A 25,629-nucleotide genomic window follows, 5' to 3' on the forward strand; every position below is an offset into this window, starting at 1 on the left:
GTGGCCCGGCTGAGGTTGGACCAGGAGGCTTTGGCTCTGAAGGGTCTCATCTCCCCTCCTCCACCACTACCACGGAGGATGGTGGTCTCGACTCCCTGGGGTGGTGGGGGTGTCCCAGTGGTGGTGAAGTGGGAGGGGCATGGTGTGCGGTCCCCGCCCAGCTTCCCGTACCAGGTTCTCTGTGTCTCAGACGGCCTGGGTCCTGCCCCTCAGCCCTCGGGGGCTCTGCCCCCTGGGACCCCAGCCCCACCCTGTCCGCTCTGGCTGGACACCTGCTGCCCGTCGGCTCCTGGCTCCATTAGTGCCCCCGCCAGCACCGCCTGTAGACACAGGTCCGGCAGCCAAGGGCGCTGGGACGGCGTGTGTGAGGCTGGTGTGAGCTGGGAGACAGGAAGCGTCTACTTCGGGGCCTGGTGAAGAAACAGTTGTGGATGAGGAGAGGGGTGACTGCGTACGGGGTGCCCCGCGTGGGCACAGGCTGTACGCTTCACTCATTTCTTGTTTGCCCAGTGGCCCAGAAGGCAGTGTCCGCTGTTTGTGTTCCCTCTGAGAGGGACGTTGGACGTTGGCGAGGGACGTTGGTGGGGGCGGCGGGGGGAGCGTGGTGGGCATCCTGGAGGGCAGCGGGGCCCAGTCATCACCGTGGAGCCCTGGGCTGCCGCGTGCCCCCTGCTCTGCCCGGCGCCTTCCCGCGCCGGCTGGGTGCCCGGCCTGGCTGACCGTCTTCTGCTCCGGCCCCCAGGTTCCTGCTGGTCTTCTCCTGCCTCGTGCTGTCTGTGTTCTCCACCATCAAGGAGTACGAGAAGAGCTCGGAGGGCGCGCTCTACATCCTGGTGCGTCCCGCAGGTCGGCGCAGACGGGCCTGATGGCGGTGGAGGCCGTGGGCGGCAGCCTGTCCCCGGTCCCGTTGGGCTGAGCTCCCAGACGCCCAGCGGCAGGCACCCCGGTCCTCCCGGCACCCATGGCCCCTGCTCTTCCTGGTAGCCCTTGGGTCCCTCCCAGCTTGACGGGGGGGATGCGGCCGCATCCTCAGCCCCCACCCACCCCTCCCCCGAACACCCCCGGCACCCTGTTACCCTCCAGCCTAGGCTGGCCTCTCCCTGTGTCGTCACGATAGGCCTGATAGGCCTCCCACTGTCGCCACCCCCTTTCCCACCTCCTGTTCTCACTAGAGCCTGTGGCCCCCTCCACCTCATAGTGTGGGGTGTTCCCTGGCAGATGCGGGCGTGGGCTGGGGGTTGTGAAGCTCACAGCAACCCCGTGATAGGTCGGGGCAGGCGCCATGGCAACCACAGGTAATTCCTGTGTTGCTGTTGGTGATGGAGGTATGGGGCCACAGGGAAGCTGATGCCGCCTCCAGACGCACCTCTGGGGAGCCCTCCGCCCCTGCCCACCCTGCGCTGTGTCCTGGGGCTGCCCCGGGCATGGGAGCCCCATCCCCTTGGCAGTCACCTGAGACCCTCCATTGGCTCTGCCCTCTGTGTCCCCACTCGCACACCAGCTACACAGGACGGGGTCCCCACTCACACACCAGCTACACAGGACGGGGTCCCCACTCGCACACCAGCTACACAGGACGGGGTCCCCACTCGCACACCAGCTACACAGGACGGGGTCCCCACTCGCACACCAGCTACACAGCACTCTCCCCTCCCCGCCCCCCACCAGCTGAGCCCGCAGTGGCTCAGCTGTGGCTTCCCCTGCAGGAAATCGTGACCATCGTGGTGTTCGGCGTGGAATACTTCGTGCGGATTTGGGCTGCGGGCTGCTGCTGCCGGTACCGCGGCTGGAGGGGGCGGCTCAAGTTTGCGCGGAAGCCCTTCTGTGTGATCGGTGAGGCCCGGTGCAGGTGGGGGCAGGCAGGACTGCAGGATGGCTCCTTCTGGAAGTTTCTCGTCACCTGCCCTCTTGGCGTCAGAGCCCGTGGTTATTGTGGCCTGAGTGCAGGGCGATGAGGTGTCGGGCGGCCGTGCCCAGGGCAGGGCTGGGCTGGGCGGACAGCGGAGCCAGGCCCACGCCGGCACTTTGTGTGCGTCCGTCTGTCCGTCCTCCCGGGGCCCTGGTTGGGGGCTGCCCTACCGTGGCAGGGGCCGCCCCGAGCTCCTCCGCTGTCTCCCGCAGACATCATGGTGCTCATTGCATCCATCGCCGTGCTGGCCGCCGGCTCCCAGGGCAACGTCTTCGCCACGTCGGCGCTCCGGAGCCTGCGCTTCCTGCAGATCCTGCGCATGATCCGTATGGACCGGCGGGGCGGCACCTGGAAGCTGCTGGGCTCCGTGGTCTACGCGCACAGCAAGGTGAGCAGGCAGGACCCAGCCCCTCGTTTCTTCTGGGCGTCTTGCCATGACTTGACCATCTTCCGCTTCTCTCCAGCTTGTCTGCCAGGTCCGGTCCATCTGGGCCCTGGAGCCGGCTCGCTCCTTGGTTGGGTGGCTGTGCTAGATCAGTACCCGCTGCCCCCCAGCACCCAGGCTCCTGCCCATTTAGGCTGAGGCTTGTGGTGGCCGCTGGCCATGGGACCCGCAAGGGGGCTGTGGCCCCATGTCCCATCGAGATCCCGTCCCTGTGTTGCCAGGGGCCCTGCCCACCCAGGCCCCGCCCTGCCAGACTCTGCCAAGAGGCTGTCCTCTTGTGGGTGGGCTTGTTGTCCCAAGAGTCCCTTCCCCACTACCCTTCCTGTCTGAGCCCGGAGGCTGGGGCTTGGCTGGCAGGACAGAGAGGGTGGTGGTCCCCCAGGGTGCTGAGGTGCTGGACCCCCAGGAAGGGCACCCAGTCGGGGTGTCTCCCCCAGGCTCAGGCAAGTTGGGGCAGGGTCCGAGCAAGCCCAAGATTCTCCAGCCTGACTGGCTGACGGCCGCCTGGGGACACTCCCTTCTTGGGTGGATGCGGCACTGAGCCGTCCCTACCCACCGCCCTCCAGGGGTGAGGTGCGTAGGTGTGGGACCACCCAGGGCTGGAACTGGAAAACGCGCCCCTGCTCCTGCCTGCCCCGGGCTCAGGGCTGCTGGGGCTCTGCGGCCAGCTCTCAGGAGGGGTACCCGCCCGCTGAAGCCCGGGGGATGCAGCGCCCAGCAAACCTCCAGGCAGGCGGGGCCTCGTGCTCCCGGGGGTGAGTCGGGCTGGACGCTGGCCCAGCGGCTGTGATGTGCCTCTATTCAGGAGCTGGTCACTGCCTGGTACATCGGCTTCCTCTGCCTCATCCTGGCCTCGTTTCTGGTGTACTTGGCGGAGAAGGGGGAGAACGATCACTTTGATACCTACGCGGACGCGCTCTGGTGGGGCCTGGTGAGTGCCCAGCCGCTGGGCCCTTTGCCCTTCACTGAGGACACGCTCACCGGGTGTGGCCTTCCTTGGGGTCCCTCCTGCACATTGTCTGCCCTCCCCTGCTCCCCACTCCAGGGCGTGCCCCTGGGCCTGGACAGGAGACGCACAGCTCTCCCTGGCTGACCTGGCCAGAGACGTCTCTCTGGGGCCTCTTACTGGCCACTACTGACTGTGATGCCACGTGGACGTGGCGGCCCAGGAGGGGTGGTGGTAGGGGATGCGCTGGTCTGTGTGGGGTGGAGAGAGGCCTGGCCTCCGGGAGCCTGTGCCTAGCCATGGCCAGTCACCTTCTCTCCTTCCTCACTGACCACGTGTGACCTCTGTGATGGGGGGAGGGGGGTCCTGCGGTCCTGTTGATGGGCAGGAGAGTTTGAAAAAGGGGAATTGGACGCCCTGGCTCTCCCAGCTCAACTCCCAGGCTGCCCCGGCCCAGGGTGGGTCTGGAGCTGGTGGATTTTCAGCCCATGCTCATGGCCACCCACCTCCTGAGCCCCTTGAGGGCCCCTCTCCTGTCACCGGGTGCAAGTGGCCTCTTCTGAGAAAAGCCTTCCTGGGCCACCCTCTGAAGGCCCTCCTGCTCTGAGTGGCGAGGCTCCGCGTTCTCGGAGTGTGGCCTCTGGAGACCAGGCTGGGCCCCGGGGGGCCTCGGCCTGGCTCCTCTTCCCCGTTTCCATGACGTCCCCAGGCAGGGGAGCCAGAGTACCCTCCTTTGTGAGCTCTTCCTGGGGGTACTGGACACTCAGCCTGGGGGCACTGGGCCGGGGGTCGTGTGGAGGGTCCCGTGGGAGGTTAGAGTCCATTGTCTCCTGGGACCCCAGACCCAGTTCCAAAAATCAGGACCACGTGACCTTGGGCAGATGCTGCAAATCCAGTCGCTGGCAAGAGGGATGCCTGCTTTCACCTGGCCTTTGAGCCAGAAAGCAATTTACTTGTAGTTATTGTATTAATTGCCACGAGGCCCGGAGTCTGTGTCCCTCTACCAACCACGTGGGAAGCAGGGTGACGGGGAGCCTGGCCGGGGGCGGGGCTTGGCAGGAGAGGGAAGTTGAGGCCCAGGCACCGAGAGCCGCGCATCAGAGCCCCCCACAGCCGCTGTGCGTCCAGCCTCTGAACGGACAGCCAGGGCCTCGCCGCCCTCTCGGCCTGCCCTGCCCAGGCCCTCCGGGGGGGCCTCCCCATCTTTAAGAATTGAATCAAAATCTTAAACACGCCAAGTAGTGCCTGAGTGTTACAGTGAAAATGTGCCCCCACTCCCACCCCCCCCTTTTGGCGTCCCCCCCCCAGAAGACGGGGGAACCCTTCCGCATATTCCCCACCTGCGCCGGGATTTCCTCTGTGAGCTTTATTTTTATTTTATTTTAGGCCGTGCCTCGCGGCTTTCGGGGTCTTAGTCCCCCAACCAGGGATTGAACCCAGCCCCTCGGCAGTGAGAACGCTGAGTTGTAACCACTGAACAGCCAGGGATTTCCCTCCCCTGTGAACTTTAGACTTCAAAGGCTCGCTTTGTTCTGTGATAGGGTGCGATGAGCTCCCTCCCCAGCCCTGTCATTCTTGGAAAGCGTCCTGCCCGAGCCCCCCTTTCTTCTGCTCTGTGGGCCTGGGGTCCTCGGAGGGGCCTCACTGGCGCCGGGGGAGTCCCCCACTGCAGCGCGCTCAAGCCAGCCCCCCGAACGCTGGCCGTGAATGCTGACCCCTGAGGGCTGGGCCCCCCGAATGCTGGGCCCCCAGGTGCCGAGTCCCCCAGCACCACCCCCAGTCTGCCTTTGGTTTGGAGGTCACAGTCTTCTGAGGGAAGAAGTTTGTGAGACGCGTGTCTGAAGGTGCCCCAATTCCACGCACCCGCTGGTGGCCAGGCCCCTCCCTCCCTGACATTCTTCTGGAACGTGGGCCCTGTGGGGGGCGCTTCCTTCCAGGAGCCTGGTGCCCTTTTCGGCTTCAAAGTCTACAGCTTCCTCCTTCCCTTCTTCCCTGGGCTCCGAGGCCGCTGGCGGGACCGTGGAATGTGTCCTATCTAGATTCCTCATCTCTTTGCCTACATCCTGGAAGGTGTCTTCCACCTGACTCTATGATTTTGGTCTCGTTTTCAAGATTCTTTGTTTTATGGATACACTTTCTTCTCTCTGTCCGGGGATAGTGGAATTTTTAGGAAGTCTTTGCCCGTTGGAGGCTTTCTGACCAGCTCTGGGGTCCCCAAGAGTAGGGCCAGGCATGTGGGGTACAGGCCCGGCTGCTGGTGGGTGGGCAGGAGGGGAAGTGTCTCCCCTCTTGCTGCTCCAGTGTTCGCCGGTGTTGGGGAGGACATGGGTCCATGGTCCTGGGGTGGGTGCGGGCGCCCTGGCACAGACTCGCCGTCCTGCCCTGCGCGCCCTGTGCCTACATCAGCGCCAGGCCTGGGGCCTTTCCTTGAGCCCCGAGAGCCCTTGGGTTTCTCCCCACCTCCTGGCCCTGAGTCAGGCCTGCATCGGCCTCCGTCTTGCCCGGTTCGCTGCCCTCACCCTCGGCTTGTGTCCTTTCACAGCCTTTCCTGTCGCGCTGCCGAGTCTTGGCGGGGGGGGGGGGGGGCGGGGCGCGTGATTTTGAGTATTTTACGTCTTTAAGATGTGTTTAGTTTCTGTTGAAAGCAGCCGACTAGAGGAGCCCGACCACCGGGAGGTTTCTGGTGAGAAGCCGGCTCACTCCACCCAGCTCCCTGTCACCTGTGCCCAGCTCGCTGGCGCCTCCCCAGAACCTTCTATGCAGGCCCGAATGCCTTGGCTGTGATTTCGCAGGGGACCGGCACAGAAGTCCCTGCTGGCGAAGCCGTGATTATTCAGCCCCGTTTGGCAGACTTTTCTCAGACTGCACAGTGGGCTTCGGGTGGACTCTCTGCATGACCCCCGAGTCGGGGGGATGGATGCCCAGGGGGGACGGTGGGTGGACGGTGGGAGATGTCCGTGCCCCTGGCGCGGGGGCCAGGTGACCCTGCTGTCCGAGTCCCCCATGAGGAACCTCTGCTCCTGTCCGCCGCCTGGCCAGGGCCGCCCCTGCCCCCAGTCCCCTCTCCTGCTCGCACCTCGGCCCCTCCCTCTGTTTGGCTAAGACCTCCCCTCTCAGGGCCCGCCAGGGCCCACCTCCCAGCCCAGCTGGCCACGTGGTCTGTCCTGAGCCTCCGTACCTGCCTCTGTGTGTGGCCTTGGCGGTCCTGCACACCAGGCCTGAGCCTCCACTTCGGCAGATGTTGTGGGAGCTCCCTGAGGATGGCCCCCCCCTGGGCTCCTGGGAAGGCCCGTCTGGGCCCCACGTCCTCCTTGCCACTCCCCACCGCAGAGCAGGCCTAGCCACAAGCACCTCCGTGGCCCTGCCTGCCGCACCCTGGGGAGGGGGGCCTTTTCCTGCTCCAGTCCGGCCCCTCCCGCTCTCCTGGCCTCAGCGGACAAGCCACCCTCCGCGGGGGTCCCACAGGACCCCCCCCCCCGCGCCCCTGGCAGGTCCCCCAGCCCTGTCGCCTCTCAGGCCCCTGGCGCTCTGCCAGCCTCCCGACTCCGGGCTGGGAGTGAAATGAGGGCAGAGCCTGACCCCACGCCCAGCACACAGGGACGGCGCGGAGGTTTGGAGTGTGGACGTGATTCTTGAGGGGGGAGGGGCAGCCAGCAGCGACCCTGGCCTCTCGGGCCCTGGGAGGGCGGCGCGGCGGGGGGTCTGTCCAGCTGCCCTGAGGCCTCAGGAGGAGGGTCTGGCTCAGGTCCCGGGCCTCCAGGCGGCCACTGTCCGGCCTGGCTGAGCAAGGGGGCCTGCTGTCCGCAGATCACCCTGACGACCATCGGCTACGGGGACAAGTACCCCCAGACCTGGAACGGGAGGCTCCTGGCGGCAACTTTCACCCTCATCGGCGTCTCCTTCTTTGCTCTTCCTGCTGTGAGTCCCGCCCCTTCCTGCCTTTGCTGGGGACGGGGTTTGGGCTCCCCTGGTGACCACAGCTGCCCTCGGGGCCATGTGGGGCAGGGGCAGGGCTCCCAGCAGGTCCACAGCCCCCAGGAGTGGACGTGGCAGCCTCCACAACCTGCCGCCCCAGGCTGTACCTTCTGACCCGTGTCTGTGGGTCACTGTCAGCGCCTCCCAGCCTTGTGGGATTGGCCAGTCGGGTCCTCGTGACCAGGAGCGGTGCTGTACGGTGACACAGCTCTGTCAGGTCTCCTTCAGAAGAGGCAAGGGCCCTGTTAACCCTCTACCCGCAGCTGTGGTGGGGGGGCTGGCGATGCTGCTCTCCTGGTGGCCCTTCTCTGTGACCCCGGACCACACCCCTCCACTCACTCCAGTGTGGACAAATTGGGGAGGAGGATTAATCTCTGGGCCCAGATGTGTTCAGAGTGGGCCCTGCCAGGCTCCTGTAAGCGTGAAGTTCCCTTTACCCCAAATCCAAGTCTTTCCCCCCAGCCTGTCTCCTGGCACTGGGGGCTGAGGAGGCAGGAAGGTGGAGCCAGAAGTGTGCAGGCAAGGGTGGGGTGGGGGTGCGGTCCCCAGGACGTGGTCTGACCCTGAGGAACTCAGTGTGGGGCTGTGGTCCCTGGGGCATCGTCTGACCCCAGTGACTTGCAGGGCATTTTGGGGTCTGGCTTTGCCCTGAAAGTTCAAGAGCAGCATCGTCAGAAGCACTTTGAGAAGAGGCGGAACCCTGCAGCAGGCCTGATCCAGGTGAGTCCTGGTGGCCCCCACATGGAGTGCCACGGGGACCTCCATGTAGACCAGCAGAACCCCTGGCCTGGGCCCACGGTGTTGGAGTGGAGCCCTGCTAGGCGTCTGTCTCCCTGTTGGGGAATTCGAGTCTGTGCTGAGAACCAGCTTAGATGCCCACAGCTGTCTGGCAGCTAGGGTGCTGGCCAGCGTTCTGTGGGCCCTGGGACCTGGGCCAGGCTGTCACAGGTGCCCCCGAGGTGTCCCTTCACAGCACTGACACACATCCTGCACTTGTGGAATCAGGGTTCAGAGATTCCCCACGCAGGTAGGTGCCAGAGCGATGTCTGTGCTGCCCCAGCTCACAATGCCCACCCCGTCACTGGGGGTCACAGTGGCCACTCGGCCTCCAGTAGTGCTTCATGAGCCATCCTGAGAGTGTGGGCCTGAGCACAGGCTGCCCGATGGGCCCAGCGTTCCTGCAGCCCCTCCCAAAGCCCAGGGGACCCAGTGGACCTTTGGAGTTGACTGGCCTTTACTGCTGGCTGGACACTGCCCTGGCCCCTCAAGTGCATTTCTTTTTTAAAGATGTGGTCTTGCCCTGGGTGCAGCCTACTTTTATGTATGTATGTATGCATGTGTCTTTCACCATAAGAGCTTCAAATGGCTACTTCTTTTAAATGCAAAGGAGTGTGAAGAAGAACAAAGATGCCTCCCAGTCCCATCCATATTGACAATAAAGTCACAGCACTACGTGTGGTTCAGAGGTTTGAGTAGCACAGGGAAGGAGCGTTGCCTGAACACACAGCACCTACCCTCTGCGCCTCCTCTCCGAGAAGCTCGGAGGTTTGGGAAGGAGACGTGGAAGAATTAGGGCTTGGGAAGGACCCCCATACACTGGGGGATCTAGGAGGCACACACATGCCCAGTGCTGGACGCAGGCTCAGAAGTGACTGGAGAAGGCACTAATTGCTCACTTCAGGCTGATCTTTAGACTCCGTGCAAGCAGGAAGTGATGGCTAAGGCAGAGCTGTAAGTGACCTTCTCAGGTGTTGGAGGAGTGCCCCAACACAGGGCCGGTCTGCAGAGGCTGAGAGCATTTGTTTCCTCTTTGGTTCTTTGGGTTTAAGGGAAGGTCTGTCAAGTCACCATCTGACCACTGAGCTAAGGGAACAGAGACTTCAGTGACCACACACACAAAGAATACAGCGTTTATGGAATAGCTTAGAAAAGTCACTTAACAAACGACTACAATCAACAACAAACAGCAGCAACAAACTCCAGGGATGGGGAGGAATCTGACTTCCAGAGGTACCACATTACAATACTCAAAATGTCCAGTTTTCAACAAAAAATTGTGAGGCATGCAAAGAAACAAAGTGTGATCCAGTCACAGGAAAAAAAAAAAGTAATAGATACTGCCCCTGAAGAAGCCCTGATGTTTGATTTACTAGACAAAGACTTTCAATTAGCTGTTTAAATATGCACAAAAGACTAAAGGAATCCATGGAAATGAACTAAAGGAAATCAGAAGAATGATGCCTCACCAAATAGAGAATGTCCATAGAGACAGAAATAATAAAAAGGGAACAGATAGAAATTCTGGAGCTGAAGAGTACAATAACTGAAATGAAAAATGCACTAGAGGGTTCAGCAGCAGATCTGAGCAGGCAGAGGGAAGAATCGGCAGACTTGAAGACAGGTGAGTTGAAGTTACCCGGTCTGAGGAGCAGAAAGAGAACAAGTGAAGAAAAGTGAGCAGAGCCCACGAGGCCTGTGGGATACCATCTGATGTACCATTTGCATAATGGGAGCCCCAGAAAGAGAAGAGGCGTTGGGCAAAAAGAATACCTGAAAAAATAAGGCTGAAAACTTCTCAGATTTGAAGAAAGATGTGAATCTGTACATCCAAGTAGTATAAAGTCAAAGAGATTCACACCAGGGCTCATTATGATCAAACTGTTGAAGCCCACAGACAGAGGGAGTCTTGGAAGCAGCAGGAGAGAAAGGACTCTTGGTGCCCAAGGGCCCTCAGTGAGGGTAACTGCCGATTTCTCATCAGAAACCATGGGGGCCAGAAGGCAGTGGGATGACGTGTTTAAAGTCTGCAAAGAAAAAACTGTCGACCCAGAATTCTGGTCTGGCAAAATTATGCTTCAAAAGAGAAATCACAGCATTCCCATAAAAACAAAAGCTGAGGGAGTTTGTAGCTAATAGACCTGCCCTACAAGAAATGCTGGAGAGGGCTCTTCAGACGGAAGTGAAAGGACCCTGGACAGTAACTCAAGCCACACAGACACTGGTAAAGTTAACTACACAGGTAAATGTGAAAATGAATAGTATTATATTTTTGATTTGTAACTCATTTTTTCCCTTATATGAGTTAAAAGACAAAGGCATAAAGCAATAATCATAAATCTGTATTTCTGGGTGCACAATGTAGAGAGTGTAATTTGTAACAGTTACAACATAAAGGGGGCGGACTGCACAAGAGCAGAGTCTCTGTTCACTATGGAAGCTGAGTTGGTGTTAATTCAAACTAGATTGTTACAAATTTAAGATGGGATTAATCATAATCCCAGGGTAGCCCTTAAGAAAACAACTAAAAAATACCAGAAAAGGAAAAGAGAAGGGACTCAATAATAACTAGAAAAAAATGAAACTCTACAGAAGGCAATAGTGGAGGAATTGAGAAACAAGAAAACAGCAGAAGCAAGTCCTTCCTAATAAGTAATTACTTTAAATGTAAATGGATTAAACTCCCCAGTTAAAAGGTAGAGGTTGGAGGAATGGATTAAAAATCTATCCAACTGTACTAGATCCAAAGACGACAATACACTGAAAGTGAAAGAATGGAAAAAGATATTCCATGCAAACAGTGACCTGGAGCCAGGTTGGCCACACTTGTATCAGACAAAATAGACAAGACAAAGAAGGCCGTTATGTATTGATAAGAGTCAATTTATAAAGATGATTAACAATCATAAACATTTATATACTAACAACAGAGTCCTAAAAACATATGAGGCAAAAACTGACAGAATTAAAGGATGAAATAGACATTTCTACAGTAATACCTGGAGAATTCCAAACCCCACTTTCAAAATGGGTAGAAAGGTACTTCCCTGGTGGCACAATGGTTAAGAATTCACCTGCCAAGGCAGGGGACACGGGTTCAAGCCCTGATCCGGAAAGATCCCACATGCCATGGAGCAACTAAGCCCATGCATCACAACTCCTGAGCCTGTGCTCTAGAGCCCGTGAGCCACAACTACTGAGCCTGCGTGCCACAACTACTGAAGCCCATGCGCTTAGAGCCTGTGCTCCACAACAAAGAGCAGCCACCGCAATGAGAAGCCCACACACCACAATGAAGAGTAGCTCCTGCTCGCTGCAACTAGAGAAAGCCCGCAGGCAGCAATGAAGACCCAATGCAGCCAAAAATAAATACATAAGAAAAAAAAAGGGTAGAAAAACCAGACAGAAGATCCTAAGGAGACAGAGGACTTGAACAAACCATGACCCAGCTAGACCTGCAGACGTCTGTCATTAGACATGTGTCACCAACCACAGAGAACACATCCTTCTCAAGTGCACGTGGAACGTTCCCCAGGATAGGCCATGGGTTGGGCCAAAACAAGTCTTGATAGTTGGGTGCCACATCTATCCAATGAGGAAAGGACAGTCTCTTTGACGGTGGTTCTGGGATACTGGATACCCATTTTTAAAGGAGTGAAGTTTGACCCTTACTTCACGCCAATACAAAATTAACTCCAAATGGATTAAAAGCCTAAATATAAGAGCTGAAACTAAAATTTTTAGATGAAATTATGGATGTAAATCTCTATGACTTTGGTTTCTTAGATACGACACCAAAAGCACAAGCAATAAAAGAAAAATAAGACTTTAGCAAAATTAAAAACTTTCGTGCGTTAAAGGACACTATTCATAGCGTCTCTTTAGAGAGTGAAAAGACAACCCACAGAATGGGAGAAAATATTTGCAAATCATATATCTGATACGGGTCTGGTATCCAAAATATATGAAGGACTCATACAGCTCAACAACAAACAGACACACAACCCAGTTAAGAAATGGGCAGAGGATTTAAGTAGACATCGCCCCAAAGAAGATACACAGATGGCTAATAAGAACATTAAAAGATGTTCAACATCATTCTTCATGAAGGAGATGCAAATCAAAAGCACTTCACATCCACCAGGATGGCTAAAATTAAAAGAAAAAGTGTTGATGAGGATGTGGCGACATCAGAATCCTCGTACATTGCTGGGGGGATGTGAAATGGTGCAGCCACTGTAGAAAAGTTTGGTGGTTCCTCAAAAAGTTAAACATGTCACATGACCCAGGAATCCCGCTCCTAGGTATACACCCAACAGAATTGAAAACAGGTGTTCAGCCAAAAAGCTTCACACAGGTGTTTGTAGCAGCACGATTCACAGGAGCTGAAAGGTGGAGACAGCTCAGATGTCCCTCGGTGGGTGAAAGGATACACAGATGTGGTCCATCCATATGCCTGAATATGGTTCAGCCTTAAAAAGAAGGAGGCTCGGACGCAGGCTCCAGCGGGGATGGGCCTTGAGAATGTGCTAAATGAAGGAGGCCAGACACAGAAGGCCACGCGCCACGATTCCATCGCTGCAAAGTGTCTGGAGTAGGGAAACCCACAGGGACTGATGCAGATTGGGGGTGGCAGGCCGGGGGCAGGAGGGGGCGGGGAGTCACGCTGGTGGGTTGGGGGCGCTTGTTTTTGAGGTGGTAAAAATGTGGGGCTGGCTGGAGGGGACGGTTGCACAGCATCGGGAATGGGCTTAGCACCAGTTAATTGCACACTTTAAAGTGGTGAATTTTATTCAATGTGTATTTTACCCCAGTTAACAAAAAGAGTGAGGAGCGGAAGCCCAGGCCGGGTCGGGGTTGGTGTACGGGGCAGGCCCGTGCCTGGCAGGGGCTCAGTCTCAAGGTGGGGAGGCTGAGGGCTGTTCCTGCCTCTGCCCTCCACCCCGTCCCCCGGGGAGGGAAGGAAGGTGACCACGATGCCGGGTGACGGCTTCCAAGCGTCAGGTAGTGCAGATGGAAGGAAAGAACCGAAGCTCGCTGCAGGCTCGCCGGGTGCTTGACCTGCGCCCCGCGCCCCGCTGCGTCTCCATTCTGCAGAGGCTACCGAGGCCTGAGGGGGTGGGAGCAGCACCGGGCCGCAGTCCAGAGCCCCGCGCACGGGGCTGCGCAGGGGCGAGGCCCTGGGAGAGGCCGGTGGGACCCCTTAGAGCCCAGCTGACGTCCTGTCCTCCCCGCAGTCCGCCTGGAGGTTCTACGCCACCAACCTGTCGCGCACGGACCTGCACTCCACGTGGCAGTACTATGAGCGCACGGTGACCGTCCCCATGTACAGGTACCTCCGGCACCTCCCAGCACCGCCTGTGTGCAGCCCCCTTTGTTCCTAAACTCCATTTTTCAGTTGTCGTTCATCATTTTGATTATTTTTTGTTTCTTTTTCTTTAAAATATATGTACTTTTCAAAAAGGAATCGTGCGTGATTATTCTATTAATTTTGTTCTCTGTTTTATAGTTTGCGGCTTTTATTTTTCACCTTCATTCCGCCCCCCGCTTAGTGTCTTTGCTGTCAGGTGCATAGTGTGTAAACCTTGTGACGACAGCCCCCCAGAGCTTGCGGAGGTAAATGCCAACTGGTTCCAGGGACCGCAGCCCCTCCAGGGGGCCCCGTGTTTAGAAACAAAAGGATAACCTTGACCCTCTGACCCCCAGCGAGGGCAAGCGTCTCTGAGTACCCCAGACCCCACAGCGAGGTCCCGACAGGGCAAAGCACAGACAACCCCAGGCGCCCTGAGGGGGAGAGGAGGGGGCCGGGGAGTCCTCCCTGGGGGGCTGCGTGGTCAGCAGGCGGCTTTCCAGGCACGGCTTGTGCCCCCCGGGGTTTGTCTGTGCCAGGCTCCGGCTTAGAACGAGGTCTGAGGTGAGAAGGGTGCGGGCTGGCCAGCGTCCATGCAGGTCAGGTGCCCCCGGGCTGGGCGCTGCCCTGCCAGCCCGCCCTCCCCACTCAGGGCTGACGCTGAGCCCTGGGGCCTCTCAGCCCGAGGAGTCCCCTTACCTGCCCCTGGGGGTGTCCACCCACGGAGCCCTGTCCCTGGGGCAGGGTCCTCCTGCGGGTCCCCACCTGCCACCTGCCTCTCTCGGGATCTGCCGGCTCCCTCCTCCAGCACCGTCCCGCTGGCACTTTCGGGGACGCTCAGCTTCCGGGTGGTGGGGGCCTGGCGCCCCCCCGCTTCCCGGAAACGCTGACGGCGCTGTGCTCTCAGCCCTCCGGCGGGGGCAGGACTGACCCTGGTGCTAATTTTCTTTGTTCTGTTGTTTCCCCCACTTTCCTGGACTATTTTTTTTCATTTTCTTTTTCTTATCCCGTTCTTTTAAAATCTTTCATTCCTTTCCCTTTGTGTGTGTGTGAAAACACTTGAAAAAGCTCGCAAACTCAAACCTACGGGGCCTCCAGGTAGGACTGCATGGGCGGAAAGCGTGTGGTGTGATTCTGTTCTGTTGGGGACTGTTCTGGGGCCACCCCGAGCCCCACCCCCGCCCGGCCTGTGGCCCCCGCCTGGAGCCACGTGCGCCCTCCTCGCTCCCCTGGTTCCCTCTCCCGACCGCCCTCCCCACCAGCTGCTTTCTTGTGCTGGATCTGTCTGTCCAGGTGTCCTCTGTTCCTTGTCCTGCTTCCTGCCTTGTCTCAGTGGCTGGGGTCCCACCCCACGGGCCCCACTTTCTCCCAGTGCAGAGGTGGTGGAGATGGGATATCAGCCATCCCAGCTTGGGGGCACCCCAGCCAGTGGCCCCCGGTCCTGGAAGGCAGCTCTGGGCTTGGAGTCTCCCTCTCTGCATACGCCCCCCACCCCGAGTCTTCTCACTGCAGCGAGAGAGAGACGTGAGGCCCTGGGCAGAGGGGGCCTGCGGTCCGTCCGTGTGGCCCCACTGACCGTGTCTGCCCCAGATGGCTCTCTTCCTGCTGCACTTTCAGTCTGGGGCCTCGTGCCCAGACGGGGGCACTGCACTGCTCCACGAGGGCCCCTGTGCCCGGGGCCAGGTCCCTTTGTAGGCCCTGTGCTTCCCCTCAGAGCGGTGGCACCGTGCTGCGCCCTGCAGAGCCTGGGTGGGGGCGGTCTCTCATCCTCCCCTGGCGCCCTGCATGGGAACTGTGTTAGGAAGTTAACCCCTCCGCTCCCAGGAGGGAAGAGGGTGCCGTGCTGGGCAGTGTAGGGCCAGGCTCCGGTGGCGGGAGGGTCCTGACCCCTCGGCATCTCCGCCCCAACAGTGCCTGCCTTTCACCGTTGGCCATGGGCCACAGGGGCTTCACTCAGCAGGGGGTGGCGTTGGGAGCAGCATCCTTCCCCGTCTGCTGGCCCTGGACCCCCAGGGCTCCAGGCTGCCGGGCAGTTGGGGGGACCCTGCTTCAGAGCCTGACAGGCTCCTCCCAGATCCGATGGCCCCCGCGGTCCATCTTCTCCAGAAGCCCCCCATCCCCTGACGTCCGTGGAAGCACCCCATCCCCACCCCGGGCCTGGGGGCTGGCCTTGTCCTCCGGAGGCGTCTGACCCCAGACTAGCCGTTGCTCACTCCTGGGGATGCCCCCCGATGTGTCCCCCCCACCCATCGCCCACTGCACCCTCGTCCTCCACGACTGGGGCTGTGTGTGCGTGGCCCCCACGTGTGTGGTGCCTGCACGTCTCTGTCCGCGGCCCTGCCCGTCCGTGTTTTGTCCCCTGCCTCTGTGTGTCCAAGGCATGGCGTCCAACTGCGTGCCCCTACCCTGGACCTGCGTGTGTGGCGGCCGAGTGGGGCCAGCTGCCCAGGGTCTCCGTTCCAGGCCTCGTGGTGGGTGGCCAAGGGGGTGGGGAGACCAGCTCCGTCCCGGTGTCCAGTCCTGGGGCTCTGCTGTGCCCATGCTGTGAGCCGACCTGACCACGCAGGCCTCCTGCTTGGTCTGGACCTATGAGGACAGGAGAGACCTGGAGGGGGAGTGGGGAGGGGGGAGAGAGGGCTAGTGTTCCCAGGATCCAGGCCTGGCCGGGCTGGGGCGGCAGAGGGAACAGAGGGGCAGGGCTTCCCCTGCTGGCCCTGGAGATGGCAGTGACTGAGGCAAGCCCGGTGGAGGGGGCACTCGGATGGGCGCTAGGGGGCGTGGCTGGGTAGAGGAGGAGTCGGGAGGGACCAAAGCAAAGCCGGACTGGCAGGTGGGCGGGGGCGGGTCAGGGCCGTGGGTGCAGGGGGTATCACAGATCCTCCTGTTTTGGAGGCAGCGGGGAGTGTGAGCAGGGGAAGGACAAGAACGCATCACACGAGCAGGGTGGCCATCCAGGGAGGCCCAGGGAGAGGAAGACACGGGGGACGTGGGAGGGGACAGGAGGGGGTGAGGGCTGGAGCCAGGGCTGTGTGTGTGGCGGGTGGTGGTGCTGTGGACCGGCTGAGGGTGCCCAGGATGGCTCGGACACAGGTGCACAGGAGGGACAGGGGTCCCCAGGGTCAAGAAGGACTGAGGCTCAGGACTGGGTTTGGGGGCTGGGGCTGAGTGGGGGGTGTCACAGAGCAGGTGGGGATGTCACATAGCAGGTGGAAATGTCACATAGCACTTGGGTGTCCCACAGCAGGTGGGGATGTCAAAGTGGGGTGTCACAGAGCAGGTGGGTGTGTCACAGAGCAGGAAGCAGTGTCACAGAGCGAGTGGGTTGTCACAGACAGTGAGGTGTCACAGAGTAGGTGGGGATGTCACAGACAGTGGGGTGTCACAGAGCATGTGGGGATGTCACAGAGCAGGTGGGGGTGTCACAGAGCAGGTGGGGATGTCACAGACAGTAGGGTGTCACAGAGCATGTGGGGATGTCACAGAGCAGGTGGGGGTGTCACAGAGCAGGTGGGGATGTCACAGACAGTGGGGTGTCACAGAGCATGTGGGGATGTCACAGAGCAGGTGGAGGTGTCACAGAGCAGGCGGGGATGTCACAGACAGTGGGGTGTCACAGAGCATGTGGGGATGTCACAGAGCAGGTGGGGGTGTCACAGAGCAGGTGGGGATGTCACAGAGCAGGTGGAGGTGTCACAGAGCAGGTGGGGATGTCACAGTGGGGTGTCACAGAGCAGGTGGGGTGTCACAGAGCAGGTGGGGTGTCACAGGGCAGGTGGGGGTGTCACAGCAGGTGGGCATGTCACAGGGCAGGTGGGGTGTCACAGAGCAGGCGGGGGTGTCACAGCAGGTGGGGTTGAGTCAGGAAAGAGACCAGGGCCTGGAGACACGCAGTGTCACTGATGGCATGGAAGCTGTGTGTGAGCCGAAGGTGGCCAGGATCCGCGAGAAGAGTGGGGAGTGGGGTGAGGTTGGGGACAGAAGTGTCCCCAGACATTGTGGGGACTTGAGTCTCGGGTGAGTCTCCTGCAGCTGGAGGTGGGAGACCTGGCTTCCCCAGGAATGTCCCAGGTGTACAAAACCCTCCCTGGCATCCCAGGGGGACTTTTCACCTCTCGGCTTCCTGGCCGGTGCCCGCAGCACTGAATGCTGGGCCAGCAGGCGGGCCAGGTGTGCGGCTGTCCTGGTAGGTGTGACTGCCTCTAGGAAGAGGGACTCGGAGCGGGGCCAGGCCAGCCGTCCAGGAGGCCCGCTTGCAGCCCTGTGGGCTCTGCCCAGCACAGTCCTTTCCCGTGACCTCGGCCCCGCTGAGCCTTGGCAGAGAGAGTGGCTCTGCAGAGAGGGGTCTGGGAACGCCACTGTGTTGGGGGCTGGGTTTGCAACTGTGCTTCTCCAGGGATTGGGAAGGCGGAGGGGCGGGAGCCCCCTGTCCTCCCTGCAGCACCGGCCCCACATGGGGATCCCCTCTAGGGATGGCCCGGGCCCCGCGCACCCCCAGGGCTGAGGCCCCCAGGGCGAGTGAGCCCAGAGTCAGACAGTGCCCCAGCCCCAGAGGTGGAGGCCCGGGCTCCCTGGGGTCTGCCGCCGCCGTGCACTCCCCTCTTTCTGCCTGTGACGGGCCACAGCCCGTGTCCCCGTGTGAGACGTGGCTGCTCGTGAGCGCTGGGCTGAGGGCCCCGGGGCTGTGGCGGGCGGGGGCCCACTCACCTGTCCTCCTGCCGCAGACTCATCCCGCCGCTGAACCAGCTAGAGCTGCTTCGGAACCTCAAGAGCAAATCTGGACTCACCTTCAGGTGAGCGGGGGCGCCTGGGCTGGCGCTCGGGGCACAGCGTCTCGGGGCTTGGCAAGGGGCTGGCAGCTGCAGGGTGCTGGTGGTCGGGCTGCCGTGGGACCCGGTGACGCCGGTGGTGTTCTGCTTTGAGGGTCGGCCGGGTGAGGGGTGGGCGCACAGAGGGGAGCTCCATGTGGGGCCGGGAGGCTGGTGCTCTGGCCTGAGGCGGGAAGAAGAGTCCAACTGTGCACGTCCCTGGAGTGTCGGGTGGACACGTGCGGTGGCACCTGCTGGTTCTCCCAGTCACACACCCTGTGACTCCTCGAGCGCTTGACGCGGGAGGGGCGTGCGGAGGAGCCAGGCTGGGCTGCAGGAGAGGGGAGGGGAGAGTGCCCATGACCAGGCCTGTTTGCCGACAAGGAAGGGCTCTCAGTGGGCGGAGCGGCCGGAGTGGGTTGAATGGTGCGCCCCCACCTGCCCGACAAAGACACATCCGTGCCCTGGAACCTGTGAACGTGACCTTATCTGGAAAAAGTCTTCGTGGGTGTGATTAAGTGAAGGACCTCAGCTGTCCTGAGCGTCGATTTGGAGGAGCTTCCTCCACACTTCCTCTCTGAAAGTCTGTTAATGTCGGTGATTCTGATGAAAGCGCGTGTCCATAAACACGGGGCGGTAGCAACCGCGGCCTCAGAACTTCTCGTGACCCCTTCCGGATTCCCTGTCCCCTGGGACCCGCCTCCTCCGGCCCCCAGTGGGCTCTCGGGGTGGGTGGGCTGTTCCTGCCCCTCACATGCAGCCCCCGGCCTGTGGGAGCATGGGGGGGTCAGCTGGGCTCTGCACAGGGTCGGCCCGGAGGGCTGCCCACGAACAGGCTTGTGCTTCTGTTTGCAGGAAGGAGCCCCAGCCGGAGCCATCTCCAAGGTCAGTGCCACCTGCTCCCGCTGCCTCCGCGCATGCAGTGTGTCCTCGGGGAGCGCGGGCTGCCTCCGGGCTGTGCATGCTCCTCTGTGCTGCTGAGGGTGGACCCCTCCCTGCCTGCTGGTGATGTGGGCCCTTAAATCACGCTTCCTGTGTCCACGCCCCCTCCCAGGCCCCGGGCCTGCTCGGCAGCTGAGGGGCAGCTCCTGCCCTCCCGTGACTGTAGCCCCTCGGAACGGACGCGGGGGGCTTCCGGGGGAGCAGTCCTACCAGCTCCAGCACAGGGCCTGGGCTGTTCTGAGCCGAGGGCGACCCAGGTGGACACTCCCACGGGGTGTCCCCCCGACACTGCAGGTCAGGGTCAGACGGTGGGAGGAGGGGCAGCTCTGAGGAGGGGTCTTCGCGTCACCCCCGTCAGGTCTTGGTTTGTGGAAGGTTTCTGGAGGAGTGGGAGAGGGTCCCCTTGGGGGCAGGGCCTCCTGCCCTGCTTCACAAGCCCTCGGTGGGGACCGGTCTCCCCCTCCCTGGGTTTGTCCAGGCCCCTGCGGTTCTGTTTGCTTTAGGCGAGTTTGAGACTGAGACCCCGAATGGGGACTCCCAGGGATGACTTCTGCTGGGGGCAGAGGAGGGATGGCAGCACTCTGCTGTTCTCCTAGTGTTGGAAAAAAAATCCAGATCAGTTCACAGCGTTCAAGTTGGTGACCTCCAGCCTGTCCGTGTATCGCTGGGTACCTCTGAGCTCAGGGTCCCCCGGCGCCCCGTCTCCACCTGCAGAGGGAGCCCTGTCCCCGAGGCCGGGGGCCAGAGACGCTGCCTGCCCACATTAGTGCCCTCCTGGATCAAAGGCGGCTCGGCTGGCTGCCCAGTTGGGGAGGCGTTGGGCTGAGCCCCGCCTCGGCATCCATCGGAAGGGGGCATGTGTCCCCACCCCCAAGTCCCCAAAGGGGGATGTCAGCTGGGGCCTGGGGTTGGAAAGGTCGGCAGGGCTTTGCCCCGAAGCAGCCCGAAGAGCAGCAGTGGTGACCCCCCAGACCTGGACCAGAGAGGGTTCAGCCCAGGCAGTGACCTCTGTTTTCCTGGGCAGGCTGGGAGCGAGGGGGCCCGACGCGGGGCTGTGGCCAGGGGGGCTGGGAGGGGCGTGCAGCAGGGCCTCGCGTGCTTTGTGGGATCCCGTCGGGGCTGCCATCCGCCCCTCCGTGAGCCCCGGGACCCTGAGGCCGGGGAGGCGGCGCGGCTGCCCTTGGCTCTGCCCGGGTGGGCGCCTCTCTGGCCCTCGGCGCGGCCCGCCCACCCGGCGGCCCCTGTGGCCCGACGCGGCTTCCTGTGCGCGCCGCCCCGCTGCGTCTCCACTCCCGACAATGTCCGTCTCAGCCTCTCTCTCTCTCTCTCTCCCCTCCTGCCCTCCCTCCCCCGATCTGGACACTCTTGCCTCTGCCCCCCAAGTGCCTTTAATCATGTCACTGCCCTTCTCGGGCCCCTTTCACGTCTGCTCTGTCTTTGGGGATGAGGTGGCTGACCCTGAAAGCAGGACTCAAGGTGAGGATACGCTGGAGCCCCCCGGCTCTCCGGCACGTTCTGTGGCTACCCCCCCCCGCCCCCCTGCTTCCTGCTCCTCCCTCCCTCCCCTTGTGTCCGTGTGTCCCTGCCTGTGACCCAGCGGCTTCCCCTGGGGGCCCCGGGCTGAGGCCCTGGGACAGAGGGCCTGCCTCTCCTGGATGCACACCTGTCAGCCAGGTAACAGGTGGCATTTCTGTTCCCTGACTGGAGCAGCCATGAGCCCCTTTGTAGCACCCAGTGCATAGTAGGTCTGCAGGAAATGATCCTGCCACAGGACCCACGGCAGGGTGGGCCTGTCCCTGGGCTGCCTGGTGAGGGGACCCTGTCCCGTGAAGCGCAGGTGGACGGGGTGGACGCAGGGACCCTCCCTCAGCTGCCGTGAGAGCCCCGGTCCTGGCTCAGGATGGGGATGCGCCCCGTGGCTGTGTGGGCGTCAGACCAAGGCGTGGGGCTGGGGGCGGGGCAGGCGGGGGTCTCAGGCTGTGCTGCTCTGGGTGTGGCTTTGACCTGCCCTTTGACCCACCCCATTTCTGACTGCCCCCGCCCCTCCCGTGCCTGGGGGAACCCCTGTGCCCCAGCCGCTTTGCCCCTGTCCTGTGGCTCCCCTCTTCGTCGCGGGGGGCAGTGTGCCGTGTTCGGGTGCGTGTCTGTCCAGTCTGGTCTTGGTGAGTGTCCGTGGGCGCCTCTTCCACCCTCTCGAGCCCGGGCTTGCCTGCCGGTAGTTCTGATGGGGTGAAGCTCCACTTGGCTGCTGTGGGCAGGAAACCCCAGCGCCAGCCTGGAACCCAGAGGCAACGGGCTGGAGTTGGGGCTCCTCGTCCCCCGGAACCAGAGGGGCAGTGATCGGGGGGGGCCAGGCCAGCAGCAGCCCACCCTCCCCTCGCTCTTGTCCCACTCTCAGGCTGCGCTGTCTCATGCAGGAGCCGCTGGCCATGTGAGGCCGTTTAAATTTTCGTTAAAATTAAAGACAGTCGCTGCAGATAGAGAGCCTTTCCCCAGTCTTGTGTGCTTGGGAGCCAGGCGTGGGGCGGTCGCCTAGGAAACGGTGGGTTTGGCGGTGCTGGGCTGTGGGCAGGTGACTGCTGGGAGTTTTGAAGGCAGCAAAGCTGGTTGAGGCGGGGACTTGGTCAAGGCTGGGGGCAAAGACCCCGCCCCGCTTGGTCCTCTTTCCCAGGGGAGGAGCCTCCAGGTGGGGTGGGGTGGGGCAGGTCCTGTGTGCAGGCCTGGGGGCCCCTGGCGGGAGCTGGCCATGGGGATTCTGGTCTTTAGGGTCCTTATCTGTCCTGCAGGCCCTGGTGGGACTGGGGAGGTCTGCCCCTGTGTGGGTGCGCTCGGTGGATAGCTGGACCCCAGCTCCCTCCACCCGGGGTCGACCTCTAGTTAGTTTTGTTCTACAACCCGAAGTGACTGGGGAAGGTCCCACTGGGGAAGCACGCACGCTCGCAGGGGACTCCGTGCAGGGCGAGGCCTGGGCAGCCGAGCGAGGGCTCCTTGAGGAGACTTGACCTTGGCTTGCTGGCGTTTAGTGGGGGGATCCTTGTCTGGACACTGGCAGGCACTGTCGGTGTTTAAGTGAACGTGTGGACACTGAACACTTTTGTGAGTCAAGACCATTGGCCGCGTCTGGGTTCCTCAGGTACAGAGTTTGAGAACCACTGTCTCAGAAGCAAAGGTGGGGGCAGAGAGCAAGGCCACAGGGAAGTGAGGGGTTTCTTGAGGTTCTGGCTGGTTCTTCTCATCTTTGCTGAAAAGTCTTCAGGTTCTAGTGCAGAGCTGAGTCTTGGGCCTTTGGGGAGGTTCTTGGGCAGGGTGACCATGGGCAGCGTTTCCTGAAGAGCCGCCCGCAGGTCCACCTCTGCCCTCAGCACGGGGTGGACCTCACCCAAGGTCTGACCTTGGCGGCCCTTTCAAGTCCAGGAGCCCCAAGCTCCCTTCTCCTTAGCTCCCCTCCAGGGAGGGGCAGCCACTGCCTTGTGGGTAAACTGAGGCCACTTCTGATCGGGCCGCTGGCTGGGTTGGTTTGTGAAGCCAGACTTGCACGTTTTTCCTCTGAAACGTGAGCTTTCTGGAATCCTGTCCCTCTAGAACCAGCACAGCCTCAGCCCATGTATTATTTTTGTTGTTGTTGGCATGAATATAGCAAAAAAAATAATACATCTTTTGAAAGACGTGGCCCCAAACTGACGCTGGAAGGAAAAGTTATTTTTGGAGGAAAAAACAGGGATTTTTTTTTTTTCTCCAAAAATAGGGACTACTTTTTTTCCAGGCCGACGAAGGACTTTACGCACGGCTCCCTCGTTCTCTCTGAGACGCGAACTCTGTAGCGGGTGCGGCTTGAGCACAGAGCCGCCCCGGGTGGCTGGTGCCTCGCGTCCCTGTGCCTCCTGCCCGCGCGCCCGGCCCAGGCTCCCTCTGGTCGCGTCAGGTCGCCGGCACCCCCGGGACTAACTGTCCTCTCCTCATTTCCAGTAAAGGCAGACGGTGCACAGAGTCCCTGTGTGGATGCTGCCCAGGACACGCTAGGTACCTCAGACACGTCGCTCGGACGACCATTGCTGCACGGCTCTTGTCCCCCTCCCGCTCCAAGCACTCTGCTTATTAGAGGTTCTAGATGCGCCAGGGAGAGGCTGCCGCCCGCCCGGCCCCCCAGGCCCCGATTCTGATTGGCAGCTCGCCTCCCGGCCCCTTGGTGGAGCCCTAGGCCCCCTCCGGCTCCAGACTACCGCCTGGGTGACGGTGGCCGTGGAGCTATAACCCCTTTCCTTCTCCCCATGCCAAACGATGCTGTGCTCCAAGCAGGAGGGGGGCCGGCCAGGGGCTCTGAAAACCAGAAAGGGCGCCTTCAGGGGCCTGATTGCTCTCCTGCGAGCCTCTTCTCCACGGCTCGTCCATCTAGCACCTCTACTACGCACGGGAGGACCGCTGCCCTCAACCCGGAGCCCGCCCGCCCACCGGGAGGCAGCTCTGTCGTGTGTGTGCCCGCTCCCTGCGGTCCTGGCACGCCAGACACACCGGAAAGCCAGAGGTCCGCGGCTCCCCCTCCGACGTGCAGGCCTGGTTTAGGGCAGGCTGGAAACGGGTCGGTGAAAGGCCGCCCAATCTTTGCCCCGTGGGCTCCCTGACTGCCGGCACGTTTCCTCTCTCTCTCCCCTATCTGCTCTCGGGGGTGTGGAAGCGTCTGTCCTCTTGCTTGCTCTGGGGCCCCCTCCTGCCCGCCCCTCCCTGCCCCGTGCGGCCCTGCAGGTGCTGGCAGCTGCACTCACCGGTCATCGTGTGCATGTGGTCCGTGATGGCCCTGGAAGCAGGGGTGCCGAGCGGCGGGCGTGGGGAGGGGCCGGGCAGCAGGGTTGGGGCCCCCGGGCGGCGGCATGCTTACACATCTGCATCCGTGCATGCTCTGAACCCGTCTCGCCCTCGAGAGGGGCCCGGAGGCTCGCCTGCCCCCACCTGCCCATGCTGCCTGTGTGTTCCCGACGTAAGGCACCGTGCAGGAGGCTTTTGCAGCCCCAGGAGGGGAGATCTGGGGCCCCGGCAGAAGCCGTCCTGCTTGCCCAGAGCCGGTGTCCAGGGTGCTTCTGGCCACAGGCTGGCTGGTCGGGTCAGGGGCTGTGATCAGGCTGCTTGGGAACCAGAAAGGCCAGAGGTGCCCATGGCTGGGCCAGGAGCCCAGGCCTCACTTGGCCCTGCTGTGTGCGTCTCACGGACATCACTTCATCCCCCCCACCTGCCTTCCCTGGGCATCCGCGGTCCAGCTGTGGGCCAGGCGGTTCTCTCTGGATGCTGGCTCCTTCCCCGCTGAGCTGGGCCCCGGCCGGCCGTGCAGACCAGGGTGCAGCCGAGCTCAGCCGGGGACCCCGCTCGCCTGTCCCTGTTGATGGCTGGCTTCACTTGTTGGGAATTTTGCCCTGGGGAGGGTGGCAGGCAGGGGAGGAGAGGCCGGGCCTCGCTTTCTCCCCCAGACCCTCCTGAGCTTGCCCCCTGGCCCCTGTAAATGCCCTCTCACTCGGAAGGTGGGCTGGCCTCGTGCTCCTTCCCTGGGGGCAGGCTGCCAGAGCCCTATCCTGTGTATGCTTCTGTCCTTGGCTTGTGAGGCGAGGGAGGGTCTCTCTCGACACCTGCAGGACCGTCGGCGTTCGGGCACCTGGAGTTGAGGCAGGCCTGGGGTGGCTGGGGGCTGCGTGCCTGTGAGCCCTGAGCTGTGATGACCGTGGAAGTCCAGACAGCCACCCGTGGCCTTCTCCAGCAGGGCACCCCTCCCCAGTCTGAGCAATCTGAGAGCCAGGGACGGCAGGGCCAGGCCAAGGCCAGGGAAGGCTCCTTCCTGTGGCTCTGTCATCGCAGTCAGCTGCGTGGGCCCCAGTTCTGGGGGCCCCTGTTGTGCACGGGACAGCAGGTCCAGCAGGGGTCCCCAGCAGTCCTGGCTTGGTGGGGCCCTTGTTTCATGGTCTCCCTGGACCAGCTGGTGGTCTCCTTTGGGAACAAAGGACGGAGAGGGTCACCTTCATAGCAGCCTCCACAGCCTGGCTCTGGCTGCCCCTCGGTCCCCCACCCCTGTCTTGGCCTCGTGCCGGGCACAGCAGTTACAGGCTTGGGACCAGCGTCCTGAGCAAGCAGACACCCCGGCTCCTGTGTTCATGGGGACACAGGACACCCAGGGTCTCTGGAGGAGCCACCCCTCTGAGTGGGCTCCATGCCTCGGGCCTGAGAACTAGCACAGATGGTCTCGGCTGCCTGGGGGGCGGCGGGGCAGGGGCACCGACCTGGACCACAGTGTGTGGGCTGGCTGGACCAGGCCACAGGCTGGTTCTTGTCCATGGTGGGTCATTTCTGCGCCGTCTGACGACGTGTCTCTGCTGTGGGTCCCCTTCGGGCCGATGGAAGCAGCTGACCTGGGCCATCTGCGGTGGGGCTGGCGCTGTCTGAGGGATTAGCTGGTGGTGGTAGCTTCCCAGTGACAGCAGAGGCCCTGCCAGGCACCCATGA

The 25,629-nt window shown here is 61.5% G+C and overlaps 1 protein-coding gene across 9 annotated transcripts in view; it reads left to right on the top strand.

The window, feature by feature from the left end:
• Positions 1-25,629, top strand: part of KCNQ2 (potassium voltage-gated channel subfamily Q member 2) — a gene marked incomplete at both ends in the record, with an annotated part of 47,634 nt that overhangs the window by 13,742 nt on the left and 8,263 nt on the right. For 3 of the 9 annotated variants that reach the window (XM_081257147.1, XM_081257144.1, XM_081257148.1), the window contains 11 exons: positions 743-833; positions 1,707-1,833; positions 2,122-2,297; positions 3,160-3,285; positions 7,108-7,218; positions 7,900-7,995; positions 13,290-13,384; positions 14,471-14,500; positions 18,124-18,192; positions 19,063-19,092; positions 23,116-23,169. In XM_081257147.1, the coding sequence (XP_081113273.1) occupies positions 743-833; positions 1,707-1,833; positions 2,122-2,297; positions 3,160-3,285; positions 7,108-7,218; positions 7,900-7,995; positions 13,290-13,384; positions 14,471-14,500; positions 18,124-18,192; positions 19,063-19,092; positions 23,116-23,169 (1,005 nt within the window). Of the gene's footprint in view, positions 1-742; positions 834-1,706; positions 1,834-2,121; positions 2,298-3,159; positions 3,286-7,107; positions 7,219-7,899; positions 7,996-13,289; positions 13,385-14,470; positions 14,501-18,123; positions 18,193-19,062; positions 19,097-23,115; positions 23,170-25,629 lie in introns of all 9 variants that reach the window. The other 6 variants (XM_081257145.1, XM_081257149.1, XM_081257150.1 and 3 more) reach the window with 4 other exon arrangements.

The sequence above is a fragment of the Mesoplodon bidens genome (genome assembly GCF_964165515.1).
Source record: "Mesoplodon bidens genome assembly, chromosome: 15".
NCBI lineage: Eukaryota > Metazoa > Chordata > Mammalia > Artiodactyla > Ziphiidae > Mesoplodon > Mesoplodon bidens.